This window comes from Fopius arisanus, unplaced genomic scaffold, assembly GCF_000806365.1.
Source record: "Fopius arisanus strain USDA-PBARC FA_bdor unplaced genomic scaffold, ASM80636v1 scaffold00152, whole genome shotgun sequence".
Lineage (NCBI taxonomy): Eukaryota > Metazoa > Arthropoda > Insecta > Hymenoptera > Braconidae > Fopius > Fopius arisanus.
The window spans coordinates 145,118-160,653 of record NW_011887891.1 but is presented as its reverse complement, the minus strand read 5'-3'; the positions used below and the strand labels follow the sequence as shown (position 1 = coordinate 160,653).

The following is a 15,536-nucleotide window of genomic DNA, read 5'->3' as shown; positions in this document are numbered from 1 at the left end:
ATCATCATCATCATCATTTAATCAATTAATCATTTAAACAGTGAAAACTCGTTTATCTTATCTCCACTTGATCCACATACTAATCACCGAGACAAGTGATCTAAAATATAATCCTCTTAATCTATACAATAATTACCCCCGCAGTGTCAACACAGAAATAATCAAGTGCGCGTTTTACTGAATTGCGATTGACACTGATAACTCCAATCATCACTCGCGAATTAAGATTTATCTCCCTTTTTGCAAAATAGAAAATGTTGAAACGTGGATCATAAAAACTTAATGAATTTCAATACAAGATAATCATTAACGTGCCGATAATTGTTCGTGACAAAATGAGAATTGAACAATCGATTTTTTCCACTGAAGAAAATTCTTGAATAAATTTCAAAATCTCGGGATTTCCACTCCATTAATTTTATATTAATCATTATTTTTGTTTTTAATAATTCATTAACAAATCCCTGATCTGATAATTAATTCAGTAATTAAGTAATGGATAAATAAATTACAATCCTATTGTAATTATTCGTCGATAATCATTTATAATTGAATTATTATTTTATATAAACAATTTTGATAAATGAAAAAATCTCGTTTTAAAATTGTTATTGTAATCCCTTAATTGTTGGTTATTTTGATTAACGGAGACATAACTTTGAAGGGATTATTTTTTTATGAACAATTAACGGTAATGGTAATTATTTACGGTTTGTTGCAATTGTCAATTTTTATTGCGCGCTATTCCGTAGAGTTTAAATAGAATTTTCCTCATCTATTCAAATCCGATCCTTCAGTCTCGGTTACTGAGTTTTAAATTACAGTAAAGCATTTCTATTGGCAATTTAAATAATATTTTCCCCAGGTGTTTGTCGTTTTATCGGTATTTTCAATAAATAATTGCGGAATAACTTTTTTCCCTGCGGAATGATTTACAATTGCGGTGATAATTATCAGCAAACCGTGAAGGTAACACGCACGTAGCGTCAATTTCATGTCTGTCATTAAAGCGGATTTCCGTTGGACATACAATTGTTTAATAAAATGGTTTTTGTTATTTTTAAAAACAATTTTACACCGAAATCGGTAAACGATTCAATTTATCGCCGAGTTTTTCGGGGATATCTCCGAATTAGAGGCAGATACAGAATTTCTTTATACCACCTTTTTTGGAGCCTTCCATTTTTTACATAAAAAAGGTTCCAATGATAATTTTGATATCGACAATATATTTCGAGATATCCACTGAAAACCGGGATGTCGTCGAGATCGGTTTGCGGTGCGGCTGGAATTTCCCAGAAATTGTTGTAAAAATTACAATATTTAATTAATTTTCAGACATATTCAAGGGGAGACGTGAATATTATTGTAATTGGCGTTCCACTGTATTGCGTAATTCTTTCTAATTTCCAATGTTAAAAGGTTATTGCATGCTATTGCGCCTATTTTTTTTGTGGTACGTGCACCGAGTACTCGATTCCTCGAGGATGTCTTCATTTTCATGACCTCGCGTACTTAATTATTGAGCAACATCGACCCCCAGACAAATTACTTAACAATTCGATCGAAAGAAATTTTTTAGTTTAATTTCCAATGCCACCAGAAATTCTCTTCGCGTTCGATTTTCCTTGGAGTTTCAGAAAATTCTGGGAAAATTCGGGGGAATCGAAAAAAAAATATTCAAGTTATAATCAATTGTTTTATTGGTATAATTAGAGGGGAATTAATAACATTGTCGGTTTTTTAAGTCAATTGTTGTGGGAAAATGTGGAAAATCCGGGGAAATTGTGGGAAATTCGGAAGATTTGAAAGTCGCCGCGTCCTTTCATTTTAGTTTGGTTGAATTTTCTTATCGGTTTTTTCCAGTGTCATTAGTGCGCATTCTTATGACGATGACTCGTATATTTTCCATAAAATTTCCCGGAATTTTGTTATTAGAATTCCAATTCCGATTTCTAGGAAAATGGAAAGAATCGGTGACAACTGTGAAGATCAATTCAATCCTCTCCCGAGAATTAATTGAAATGCGGAAAATTCGAGAAGCGCAAAATTTTCTTTTTGTGTTTTCCAAATATTTAACAATCGATTTTTAACAATCGATTTATCTCGAAAAGTATCGATTTTAGGAGAAACTATGAAATAACTTTATTTATCTTAAATTTCATTACCTACAAGAAAGGTTCTGATCATTTTTTTGATCAATCGATATCTTCACATGAAAAAATGGAATTTTCCATGCGCGTGAGAAATTCGCGGTTTAGAATTCGGAATTCCACTTTTTCCTCTCGAGGAAACGATCAGCAATTCAATTAATGCACACCGCAATTAGCACATCTCCTAATATCTCGATTGAAAGCCTCAATTGACGACTTGTTTTGGTCCAATTAACAATCCCCGAGTCATCTTCAATGCGTTAATGAACAATTCCCGAGAATTCTTCCACATTGACTCGCGGTTTTTCCGAGTTTCCCTTTTCACTTTCTTTTTTCTCCTCCCACCGATCGGCGCCAACGTGCCACAAATTCTTCGTCAAAACCGAGAATTATATCCCCGTATTGCGTAAAAAGTCATTACCCTACAAACTAGTAATTACCGCTATTACAAGCAATAGATAAAATTCAGTTGTGAAGCAGCAAAAAAAAATAAATTACTCAACTTTTCACCGGAAATGGCGATTTTTTTCAAGACCTCATGACAATTTGAATTTATAATTAATTTTTTTTACTTCAATATTAATTTTTTAGAATATTATTGAAAATTACTTTTTCTTATTCTAATCCTATTTTATTCGAATAATAATTATATTAACAAATAACAATACCAACAATAATAATTATTATTTGTATTATTATTATTGATTTATTCATATAATTTTCTGAATTTAACTGACAAATTATTATTGTTTAATTGAATATTTAAGAATTCACAGAATAAATTTATATCATAAATAAAATAATAATTAATAGTAGATAATAAAAATATAATGATGATAAAATAAAAAAAATATATTATTCAACTTAATTTATTTTACAATTAAAATTTATAATTAATTTCACGGCGTGATGGAATTTTCTTTTTTTTATGAATTTCTTCGCTGAATTCAGAAATAGTTTAATAAAAAATTGTCGATTTCCTCGTGAAATAAACATGAATAATTTCAGATAGTGTAATGTTTATAGCGTTTTTTAAATAATTATACAGCCTTGACAGCTCGACAAAGAGCGGATTGCAATCGCGTTCCGCGTTTTATCGAGATTTTTAATATAATCCGGGGTTTTCAAGCTGCAACAATTCCACGTGATTAATAAACTTTTATAGCGCTTTTTATTGTTTATTTATGATGTTCGCGTAATTATTCTCTGATGGGGCTATTAATTAACATTTGAATTGAGGATGCACGAGTCCTTTGGCTATTTTTTCCGATCCATCTTCGGAAAATCAATTATTCTCTCTTTTTTCCATGACCTCCATTACTTCATCCACAGAAAATATTTCATATTGTCTGGAAAAATCTGTGAATAAATTATTTCTCACCATTTTTTAATGGATAATTAGAAATTGTTCAATTGGAGATAACAACAATTTCAAATTGATGATTAATAATTAATTAAATTATTTAATCTATGAATAAATTATTTCTCACCATTTTTTAATGGATAATTACTCCAGAAATTCTCTTAATTGTAGAAATTAGAAATTGTTCAATTGGAGATGACAACAATTTCAAATTGATGATTAATAATTAATTAAATTATTTAATTAGGCGGAAATTGATTTCGAGTTTTATTATTTTATTAATATTTTTTATTATTTCATTACCATTACCATTGCCATTTATTTATTATTAATCTCTAGACCTTAAATTTATTTTAACAATATTCAATAATAATCATGTGTTTTATTTATTTTTTTTGTTATGTTTATTGTTGGATTGGATGTTATTATTACTTTTAATTGTTGCATTGTAAAATGCGATTCGTCAGTCGAAATGGAAAATGTGAATAGAAAAAAATTGTTGAAAATTCTGTTGTCCTTTTTTCTAGATTTTATTTTCAGTGTCCGGTGTACTCTGGGAATAATTGAGATAATTGTAGACGTGACTTACAATTAATGAACAAACGTGTAATTGTTTCGTGACAGCAATGAAAAGACACGATTCATTGAGCATTTGTATCAAGGCATTGCGTCACGCTTCGCAAGTCTCGAATTCGTGTCACAATTGCAAGTTCATTTTATTTTGATAGAAATTTCTGGAAATTACGGGGAAAATATGTCAGAATTTCCCAAAAATCTCGAGTATAATTTCCTGGAAAAATCGCAGTAAAAATTCAAATTTCGTGTTTCAATTCAGAGAAACGAAACTTCAATAATCGCTAGTGAAATTCCATTCGATTTCCTTTTTTATTGTATTTTTCCCGCTATTTCCACATTTTTTAAACTTCAAATTTAAATATAACAGAAATTCTCGCAAGTTTCAAATATAATTCCTCGGAAAAATCGCGGTTAAAATTCAATTCGAAACGAAACTTGAGTCCACAGCGATAAAATTGCATTTGCCTTTTATTTCCCAAGTATTTTTATGCACCAGAAAATTACGCGGAAAATAAAACAATGTTTTCAAATTCCACACATAATCTATTGAAAAAATCCCTATAAAAATTCAAGTTTACCCTGTAAATTCCAAAAAACAAAACCAGAACATCTTCAATTAAAATCTCATCAATTCCCATTTTTCCGCTAATTTCCCCCGAATTTTCCCGCAAAACAATTGTATTTTAACCGAATGAAAAACGAATTTCGCAAATTGACGGCATCCTCTCAATTTTTCCACGCAACTCGTCTCTCCATGAAAAAAATTCTTTCCGTTTTCAGTTTTAAAAAAAGAACAATCATCGGACTGATAGTGGGACTGTGCATAGTAGTTGGAATAATCATAGCTGTGGTGATACTGACGAGAAAAGGTGACAAACATGATTGGGAGAATAAATTCGTGAGCGAATCAATTTTGGGAGAATATCAGAGGGTGAGTATTACAAACCCCAAGGCGATCTCCCTCTGTCGAAGCTAAAAATAATGTTTTATCTCAATTGTTTATTGATGTAAAGGCTGCGGTCGTGACGAATGGACTCGAGTGCTCAGAAATAGGTGTTGAATTCCTGAAGAAGAATGGATCAGCAATGGATGCTGCAATTGCTGCACTCCTGTGCGAGGGTGTCACATCTTCCCACAGGTACATCTCTAATTAAATTAATTTATCAAAAATGTTAATTTAATCCAATTAAATTGAATTGAATTGAATTTGTTAATCAATTTATTAATCAATCAATTAATCAATTTCATTTCATTCCACTCGCTGAATTCACGTGGATTATTCATTATTATAAATAATAGACAATTCAACATTGTAGCCACGAAATATTATTTAACTTAAATATTATGTTTAATATAATAATTATTTTAATCGCTCGATTTCTTATCAGAAATTGAATTTTTTAAGTCATTGAGGGAGGAATTTAATTTTTCAAGAGAACACATTACTAATAGTGTACAATGGCGGGCTCTTTTATGAATTATCAATTATTATAAATTAATTTCTCAACGATTCATTGGTTTTCTAGTATGGGAATTGGTGGAGGATTTTTGATGACAATTTGGGACGCGGAAAAAAATGAATCTGTTTTCCTCGATGCCAGGGAAACAGCACCTGCTGCTGCCCACGAAAACATGTTCAAGGGAAATGCATCACTCTCATTTTTCGGTTTGTACAATTATTTTCAATTATTTGTTTATCGAGGAAACCGAAATAACTCGAAATATCTAATTAATTAATTTAATATTTCATCTCTATTATTTTATTTCTTCAGGCATTGTTAATATTATGGAATTTCGGGAATATTGATATTTAATGAAAGTTTTAATTTTCAGAAATTAAGCAAGAAGATAATTTTTTTTTTCTAATAAACCGTAATTTTTCAATTAATGAAAAAAAATTATGAATTAAATAATTTGCATTTAAATAAATTGCATTTTCAGGTGGATTGGCTATCGCAGTTCCTGGAGAACTTGCAGGATATTGGGAAGCTCATCAGAAATACGGAAAACTTCCTTGGAAGGATTTATTTGAACCGACAATTGCTCTGTGCTCCGAGGGAGTCGTTATCAATGAATATCTCGCCTCTCATTTGAAGAGTAAAGAGCATCTGATATTGGAACAGCCGAGTCTAGCCGAAATCCTCATCAATCCAAAAACCGGCAGGACCTGGACGGTAATTATTCCGAAATAAAATAATTACATTATAATATAATTTGGATTAATTATTCAGGTTGGAGACAGATTCTACAGACCGAAATTAAACACAACGCTGAAGTTGATAGCAGAACAGGGTCCCAGCATTTTTTACAACGGTTCAATAGGGGAACAGATCATCAAAGATATTGAGGACTTCGGGGGAATCATGACGATGGATGATCTGAGAAATTACGAGTGAGAAATCATTTTTTTTTTAAATCCCATGATTTGAATTTTAGTTGAGCTTAATATGAAGATATTTTGATACCTATCGATTTTCTCAGGAAATACCATAAGACCTTTTTCGGAGGAAATTTAATCAGCTACAAAAAAGTTTTCTAGTATTTTTATCTTTGATTGATAGCTTTTGAGATAATTGGGGATTGAAAAAAAATTGAATACGAGATAATCGAATTTCATGACTTTGGGAAATACCCGTATATCTCGAAACGTATCGATTTTCCGCGGGGATACATCGGAATATTTTTTAGAGGAAATTTAATCAGCTACCAAAAAGTCCTCTACCGTTTTTACCTCAAACTGATAGTTTTCGAGATAAATCACTAATCGTGAGAAATTCCAGGCCAAAATGGAAAACCCCAACCAGAGCAACAATCGGAGACATGACAATTCTCTCGGCACCGCCTCCTGGTTCCGGATTAATCCTGTCCTTCATCCTGAACGTCCTCGAAGGATTAGTTCCAACTCCGAGCGAGGGAGACTTCTGGCAGCGAATAGTGGAGGCCTTCAAGTGGGGATACGCCAGGAGAACACAACTAGGAGATGACGCCTTCGAGGATCTAAGTACATCCACATCATCAAACAAATCAAGTCTCTCAATAAAAAAATCCAATACTCATTCAATCTTTCTTGTCAATCAAATCCAGGTGAAATAAAGGCAAATCTCTCATCTAAAAGATACATAGAGGAAATCAGAAGTAAAATAAAGGACGACTGGACCAGCACTCACCCAAAATACTACGGAGTAGACGTAGCCGTTCCCAACGACTCCGGTACTTCCCACGTGTCTGTCCTAGCTCCTGATGGATCAGCAGTGTCTGTTACATCAACAATAAACCAAGTGTAATTATTCTTCAATGACAATAATCACCAGATAATTAAATGACAGAGAAAAAAATAATGCAAGAAAATTTTCACAGGAAGTAGTTGAGTAATTGAAAGAGTAATTCAACTGTACGATTTTTTTTTTCTGTCAAATATTTTCGGTCAGAACAGATGTCAAATAATAATCCAGGAAATTCTGATGATTTAATTTAATTAGATTTGGGGCAATGAGACGATCGGTGTCAACTGGAATAATCTTCAATGATGAGATGGATGATTTCAGTACTCCGGGGATGTCAAATGGCTTCGGCCTTCCACCATCTCCGAAGAATTTTATCAAACCTGGAAAAAGGCCCATGAGTTCGATGGTACCCACGATAGTGGTGAGTCCCAACTAAATCAATAACAAACAATTATTAATTACATTCTCCAATTATTGATATAAAAATTCCATAATTACCCCCATTAATCAATTAATTAATCAATTATTAATTCATTGTTTATTCCTATTGATAATAATGAAAAATAAGAATTTTTTTATTAATTATTGATTAATTTTTAAAACGCAATTTCAATGTCAATGTCAATTCACGTTAATCTCGTTAATTAATCTCCCCTCTTCGATTTTTATTAGAGTGATTCTATAAAAAGCTTGGGGTACTGTAAATTTAGAAGAAAATTGCCTCATTATTTTGATAAGAGACAATCAAGAGGATGATAAAGTATATTTGAGGGAATGAACTTTGAATTGAATTTCTGATTATCTTTTTATTAGATAAATTCTAAGAATGAAGTGCAGATGGTCATTGGAGCTGCTGGAGGCTCAAAAATTCCCAGTGCAGTGGCTCTTTCGATGATTCTGAATCTCTGGACAGGATACAACGTGAAGGAGGCTGTGGATGCTCAACGTCTTCATCATCAGGTCCTACCCATGAGGATTGATGTCGAGAAGGGCTTCTCACAGCCTTTACTCAGGCACATGATCGAAATTGGTCACAATACCTCATACTTCAGGGGAATTGGAAGTGCAGTCTGTGCCATCTCGAAGATCAACGCCAAGGGAATATCCGCTAACTCGGATTATCGTCGACAAGGAGGTGTTGCTGGATATTAAAACTGTAGATAACAATTTATTATTCATTCACTCAGTGGAGGACTGAATGGAACCCCAACAACAATCGAGAATAACTCGAAATCCCCAGATTGGAATTCAACGATTTTTCATTCATTTTGAAGATCTGATTTTGAGGTATAAAATGAAAAAAAAAATCATTAGATTCCAATCGTCAGTTCTTGAGTTATTGACCATTGAAGACACTCCATTTTGCCCTCTAGGAAAAAATTCCATAGAAAAACATTGTCCCTTAATTTCTTCCAAGAAATTATTATTTTTTATTGAAATCCCAAGTATTTCACGAGTTCAATACAATTTTCTCGTCCTTCCACGATTTTTCTACGAATAATTAGACATAAATCTCATAACAAAATTGCAAAAGAATGATTCATCCAAAAGAATTGATAAATATTGACATTTCCAAGTGGAATTTCCCAGGAATTTTGTACCCAAAGATCCCAGATTTCTCTGAGAAATTCTTCCTCACCACGTCATCCACGTGAATCATGTAAAGCGACGTAAAATGTAAATATATAAAATTTTTTTATTTATTCAACGTTTAATCACTCGAATCCACATTTGTACATTTTAATTATCACATGCAGGGAAAAAAGTCCTTGAATTCTATCCCCAAACAGCAGAAGTTCCCGCATAAAAATCACTCGGTGTCAGAACTGCTCTCCGAGAGCTTCGCCTCCTTCCTGACAGTCCTCCTGGGCCTGGAGTTTTTCTTGGACATTCCAGGCCCCTTCCTAGACTTCCTAAACACCTCGATGGCCTTGAGTTTCTTATCCAGTGCATTCTTCTTATCCTTCTCCCTCTGAGGGATCACCTCTTCACATTTCCCACCTTTCGTATCAGTCTTCCTGTCAATTACCTTTTCCTCTCCCTCGACATCGGCTACACCATCAGGTCCAATAGTCCCACAAAATCCACCAGCCTGATCCATTTGCTTCCCTCTCCCTTTCTCCCTCTTCCTGACAGGCTTCCCCACCTCCTCAGGATCCTTCCCCATCCTTTCAACAGCCTTCTGCACCCTCTTGCTGATCCCCTCTTCAATTGCTTTGGGAACACTCCTGACCTTGAAATACGCCATGATATTCCTCTGGGACTTGGCCTCGAGCCTCTTCATCACAGGCCCCATAGTCTCCTCGAACTTCGCCCTGGTCCATCCAAATTTCTCTCTAGTGTAATCCCCCAGGAGTACAAGATTGGGTTTACCCCAGGAGAAGGTCTCCCTGCTCTCATCGACTGTTGGAAAAAGATATGCCTGGGCGACAGCCTGGCTGGGGAATCCTCTGTCCACAGCAACATTTTTCAATTTACTCCTCAAAGATGCTCTCCCAGGCCCCACAATCCTTCCGCCTCTCACCCACAACGAAAAATTCCTCAGACCCCTGAGTATATCATCCCCTTGACCTGGAAAACTCGCAAGAATTTCCATAGCCGTGACTGGACCAATTCCCGAAATTCCCACAGTGTAATCACTACCCACGAGAAGAGCCAGCTGTATCATCTGCTCTCTCGTCAGCTTGAAGTGGTGCTCGATGTCTTTCGCCAGGTACTGCATCACACTTTTGGCGTTGTTGAAGAAATTTCTGTATACGCATTTTCCACCGAAGAGCCAGATGTCGGAGTCATCGGTTATGCTGCCATCGGTGAGATTAATGGCCTCGAGGTAGGCGCACTGGGCCTCTGCCTCTTGGGGTGCCACTACGTAAGGAATTCCGAAGAGGCCCAGCAAGTCCTGAGCGTCTGCTCGCATCTGCTCGGTCACCTCGGTCGACTGACGATCCAGTTTACCGATGTTCTGCTTTAATTCCTTCACCTCGGTTTCTAGTTGAGTTTTCAGGTCCTCCAGGTGCTCCTCTTTCGAGGATTTCGCGAGGAGATCGAATTTTTCAGAGGCGAGACGTGTCAGGATCGATGTTATTCTCTCAGAGGGATTTTTTGGAGGAGATTCTTTGAGAGTTTCAGGTGCTTCAGGGGATCTTTCTTGGGCATCAACTGCTGGTGGGGATTTTGGAGGGATTTCTCCTGGTAAATCCTCACTTACTGGATTTTTTTCTTTTTCAGGGGGAGTTGTTTTGTCTGGTGACAGCTCTGGAAGAGGTTCCACCCGTTTTATTGGGGATTGTCCAAGCTCTTCAAGTCTTTCCAAATTTGTAAGACCTGCTGACAAATCTTCATCTATTCTCTCTTTTTGGTCTTCAGGACGTGATGGAATTTTTTTTATAATAAATTCTTCAGAACGTTCGCCTTGTTCTTCAGCAATATCCACATCTATTACTTGTTTTTCGTTATTTTCATTCCTCTCCTTCGATAAATTATTCATTTCTTTTTTTTCGTGATTTAATATCGCAATTTCTTCGTCTTCGCCCGAAATTTCTGGCACATGATTTTTAATGAATGATTTCTCAGGTGGCGATGTCTCAGAAGAAATGTTCAACGAATTCTGCAAGTCCCCAGATTTTTGTCCTCCATCGCTGCTATTTCCAGGGTTTAACGTAAAATTTTGAGTCTCATGATTTCCCTGGAACACATCAGCAAACAAATCATCACCATCAACTCCACTCCCAGGCTGAATCACGATCTCCATCTTCTCAGGCATCAACAGTGAAATCTCCACGTCCTGGACCTCGACAAAATCCCCTGAGTCATCAGACTCACAGCCTCCATTATCTTTCTCCTCGTCAACTCCAATCCCTGCCTTTTCCTTCGACAAATCCTGACGAGAGACCTCTCCAGAGCTCTCCACCTCCTGCTTAATTCCAGGAGACTCACAAAAATTACTCTCGATCTTCCTTTTTTTCTCCAGAACTTCCCCTCTCCCAGGAGCACCCCTCGTCTTCTCAGCCTTCGCCTTCTTGATTGAGGCCTTGCTCTGCTGGATGAGAGCAAGGATCTGCTCCTGGGAGAGCTCACTGTTCTCCATCATGTAGGTGAGGGCTGGATTTTTGGAGACCTTCCCGAAAAATCTCTTCGGCTGCTCAATGATCTCGACGTCAGAGTCCCAGTCCTCGAGATCGTATTCCCCAATGTCCTCAAGGACTGAGGAAGTCTCCTCAGGGATAACTGTCAATTCCCCATCAAGACTGGATGATCCAGAGTCTCTGGAGCAACTGGGTTGACTCACATCAGCCCCTAGGCCAGAGCTCTTCTGTGCCTGAGCCTTGGGATCACGAACGTACAACACTCTAGTGACATCGTCAGACGCTATTCTGTACGCCAGATCCCTGGACTTGGTGTCGACCCCCTGCTCTGCCATCAGCTTCTCCAACTCGTCGAGGGTGAGATTTTTTCCCCCCATCTCTTGCTCAGCGACCTCCAGGTACTCCTGTGCCTTTCTCCTCTTCAACAGCCTCTTCATCTGGTAATCTGAGAATCTATTGGACTCCTCTGGGATTTCGTGGAGTCGTCCCCAGGAGTTTTGCTTTCTTGTCTCTTTCAGGTCAGTGAGGATGTCGTACCGAACGTCTGGTGGAAGGGATTTGAAGTCGTTTGACGTTATGTCGACTGTGTGAATGTTTCCTCGCCATTTTGACTGCTTTCGGGGGCTCAGATCGTCTGAGTCTGATTCTGTGCTGTCTGAGAAGGATTCCAGCTCCTGGGGAGGAGCTAGGGGCAGTTTGAACATATCGTTAACGGTTTTTAGAGGATTTGGGGTGTCTGAACTCGAGGATTGGACTTCCTCAGGTGGTTTTTTACTCAGAACGTTCTTCACGAGGCTGTGCTTCATCAGGTTGAGGATCAGGTCGTTCTTCAGCTTCTCGGCTTTGCCTAGAGCTAGTGCTTTCTGCTTCTTTCTCGCTGCTATTGTCGTCTTCTTGAGGAGAGGAACTCCACCATCGAATACGAAGACTGGCTTGATCTTGAAGTAGAGGAGTTTGCAGATTCTCGTGAAGAGACCCAGAAGGTGAGCGTTTGGCAGAGCATTTCCTCGTCCGTCTTGGTATCCTTGGAGGACCTGGTGGATCCAGATGGAAATGTCAATCGCCAGGACCTTTCCCTCGAGTGACTCCGGGGGCACTGGCTTTCCTGATGCGTCAATCAATCTCCACAAACCTGTTACTCCCATTTTTAAGGAATCGGGTTGAATCCGTCAACAACCGGCACTCGGCACTCATCAGCTGATCATGAAGAATCCAAAAAAAATACCTCAATTTATGAAAAAGAAAATCCAGTAATAATTCACGCTAAAATCGTAAAATAAAAATAAAATCGTTATTACCTATTCCCATTCATTAATTACTTCATTATTAATATTAATATTAATTATTTGACGGTTTGTGCCTGTTTTTTCACTGAAATCCCCACAAGAAACTTCAAATCCATTATTTCGCACTCGAATCGTCCGCCATATTGGAGAGAGCCCCGCCGCGGATCTTCGAGGCACTAAATCCAAAATGGCGGCCCGTCTTTGTGCTTTGGCGTTCGTTGCGCGCAGTTCTGGGGTTAAATAACGGTAAAACCCAATAAATAATAATAATCAACGACATAATTAATTAATCCTAACGTTAATGAACGATTATACGTGAGAATTGACGATAATTTCGTTGAAATAAGAACGCCAGAGCGAAAAAATTATCAGCTCTTTGTTCAGTCCATCACGCATTGAGCTGCGCATACACCAAAAATGGCCGCAAAATCTCGCAATAACGAACTTGGACGCTCGTTTCTCGTGTTTTTGGATTAAAATCGCATTCCCTGCTGCTGTTGATCTGAAATGAGAGTACCCTGGATACCTAACGGTGACAACTAAGGGGGAAATCGAGTAGGACAATGGTAAATGCAGGGAATAAATCCAATTGGTGTTGGACACTCAACAAAGGACAACTCCATGAACTTTCCCGTGAAATCCGGTAAAATCGTTAAATTAACTATAATAACTGGACAATTTCAATCGTATTACAAACTTTATGATGGAGGTGACATTTAGTGCTGTAAAATTTACACCTGCAAATGTCAGCATATAAACAATTTCCGTGACGATAAAATATTGTTCTCGTGTTCTTAATGTTGATAACCAGAAGATGACGCCTCTTGTGTCGTTCTGGACAAATTCAGAGGTTTTTTAAACATTTGTGACGTTTATTATATTTTTTGGTTATTGACAATATCACTGAAGTGTGGACTGAGAGACAAAATTAATAAAAAAAAAATTAATTTGACATTCCGGGGTTAAAAAAAGTGTTATTAATATTTCGGTGGTTCTCCTGTTACCGACTTTGTCATAAATATGTGAGATGACGTTTCGTGTTTGTGTTTTTCGATTTTTTAGTGAGTGAATTTAATTTTGAAAATCGCGAGTGTTTGTGGAGTGAATTTTATTTTCGTAATCATGAGTGCTTGTGGAGTGAATTTTCATCGAGGGATTTTCCAGAGGATTAGAATTCTTCCAGAGGTTCCAGGTGGTGGTACGAGAGATGAAAAACTTGGTTTCATCCAACACCGGTGAGTTCATTTTATTATTCATCTAAAAATCGAATTAATCGATCAATAATTGAGATTCGAAAATCGAAGGATATGAGGGGAAGAGAACGTTCGAATAATTTTCTCGCTATTGTTCATTGGAATTCTCACAGGAATCGTCGAAAAATAATTAATTACAATATCTCAATCGTAATTCATAACTCTGATAAACAGGAGAAAGTCTTCGGACATGCGAAAAAATTTCAACAATTAATCTGAGACTTTTAATTTTCATTTTTACTCCAATGGCGAAGACTCAAAGATGAATATCTCGGTATCTGAAGGAGATAGCGAAATTTTTGTAGGACATTTTTTGTAGCTCTTATTCCACTCTGCAAAAAATGTTTTGATAAAATTTTTGCTATCTCTCTTGGATTAGGAGGTATTTCGAGATTAATTGAGTTGTCACTTTTCACTTCTCTCCTACTGATTTGATTGAATAATGAATATTTGAGTGCAGGCAATTAGTGCAGTTACATATAAGGATAAAAATCATATAGTCAGAGGTTTTGGTAGCTACGGGAAATGATGAAGCCCCCAATCCCCTCCTCTTCTCGAAATCAAGGCGAAAGTCTTTATAATACACTTGTCTCGAATTTGTCTTTCCCACGGTTCTCACGCTGCCCCAATCATCAAAATTATCTCTTTTTTCTCGTAATTTTCTATTGAAGCAATGAATATTAAAGCATCAATGAATAATCAAAACTCGGATTCTCACTTGATTCACTCACCAATTTGTAAAAGTCAAAAAGATAAAAAATATTCGCAAATCTCTGTTATCACCAATCCACCGGCTTTTCGATCGATATCTCTGAATCTAAGAGAGCTACCGAAATTTTTATAATTACCTTTTCTCTAGTATTCAATGAGCCCCAGAAAAAAGGTGATAACAAAAATTTCGGTATCAGCCCTCGATTCGGAGATATTCACGAAAAATTGACTCGGGGTTTAGTATACTGATTTTTTTTCGTTGGAGGGGGCTATTTGGAATTATTTTTTTATCTTCTGGTGAAAAACGGGTTGAGATGATAATAATGGTAAAAAATTCTGGGGGAGTGGTATTTTAAGATCTAGTTTTTCATGTGGTGGAAAAAAAAAATGGGATTGATTCATAGAAGTCTCTGTACTTTGGTGTGTGCGTGATGGAGTAGATTTGTGGTATGTATGTGAGGTAGAGGCCACCCACTCTTTCCCACAGCAGGTTTTTCCCACGCCCTCCAGGGTAACCCCAACATCCTTTTGCGGCAGCAATTCCACGCCGGGCGGGGAATAAAGAATAAAGAGAGCGGAGGCAATCCATTTGTATGTGTATGTCCCCTGTAAATGAGATACATCTACAATATCATCGATAAATACGTCTCCTATGATTCGGATAGCTGATTTGATTATGAAGTTAATTAGCATGAGTGATAGCGTCGAGTCATTTGATTTTTAATACCGCATTTTTTTTTTTTTTTTGTTAATATCAATTTATCTCGGTAACTGGGAGTTTGGGAGAAAAGGTCAGGGGAACTTTTTTGAAGATGAGGGAATTTCAAGGGAAAAAGGTCCTCTGACCTCATTTCTAAAACTCGACGGTACAGAAATAATTACGGA

At 36.7% G+C, this 15,536-nt stretch overlaps 3 protein-coding genes across 5 annotated transcripts in view; 2 read left to right on the top strand and 1 right to left on the bottom strand.

The window, feature by feature from the left end:
* The window catches only part of LOC105272256 (gamma-glutamyltranspeptidase 1), a 10,402-nt gene extending 1,383 nt beyond the window's left edge, over positions 1-9,019 (top strand). The window contains exons 2-10 of the mRNA XM_011314295.1: positions 4,873-5,023; positions 5,106-5,230; positions 5,619-5,758; positions 6,034-6,266; positions 6,324-6,484; positions 6,873-7,093; positions 7,177-7,372; positions 7,572-7,737; positions 8,130-9,019. Coding sequence (XP_011312597.1) covers positions 4,873-5,023; positions 5,106-5,230; positions 5,619-5,758; positions 6,034-6,266; positions 6,324-6,484; positions 6,873-7,093; positions 7,177-7,372; positions 7,572-7,737; positions 8,130-8,468 — 1,732 coding nt within the window. The 3' untranslated portion in view covers positions 8,469-9,019. The remainder of the gene's footprint in view (positions 1-4,872; positions 5,024-5,105; positions 5,231-5,618; positions 5,759-6,033; positions 6,267-6,323; positions 6,485-6,872; positions 7,094-7,176; positions 7,373-7,571; positions 7,738-8,129) is intronic.
* mus201 (rad2 superfamily protein mus201) lies at positions 8,995-12,840 on the bottom strand. 2 transcript variants are annotated; one of them, XM_011314297.1, is made up of 2 exons: positions 12,700-12,840; positions 8,995-12,626 (listed from the first exon to the last, which is right to left on the bottom strand). In XM_011314297.1, the coding sequence occupies exon 2, from the start codon at positions 12,544-12,546 to the stop codon at positions 9,127-9,129; it is 3,420 nt and encodes a 1,139-aa protein (XP_011312599.1). In that variant the 5' UTR covers positions 12,547-12,626; positions 12,700-12,840; the 3' UTR covers positions 8,995-9,126. The 2 variants fall into 2 exon arrangements, with proteins under 2 accessions (XP_011312599.1, XP_011312598.1); XM_011314296.1 differs by having other exon boundaries at positions 8,995-12,598.
* A 44-nt stretch (positions 12,841-12,884) lies between these two features.
* LOC105272254 (putative gustatory receptor 28b) overlaps positions 12,885-15,536 on the top strand; it is a 50,794-nt gene continuing 48,142 nt past the window's right edge. For both annotated transcript variants that reach the window (XM_011314292.1, XM_011314291.1), the window contains exon 1: positions 12,885-13,922. In XM_011314292.1, coding sequence (XP_011312594.1) covers positions 13,895-13,922 — 28 coding nt within the window. In that variant the 5' untranslated portion in view covers positions 12,885-13,894. The remainder of the gene's footprint in view (positions 13,923-15,536) is intronic.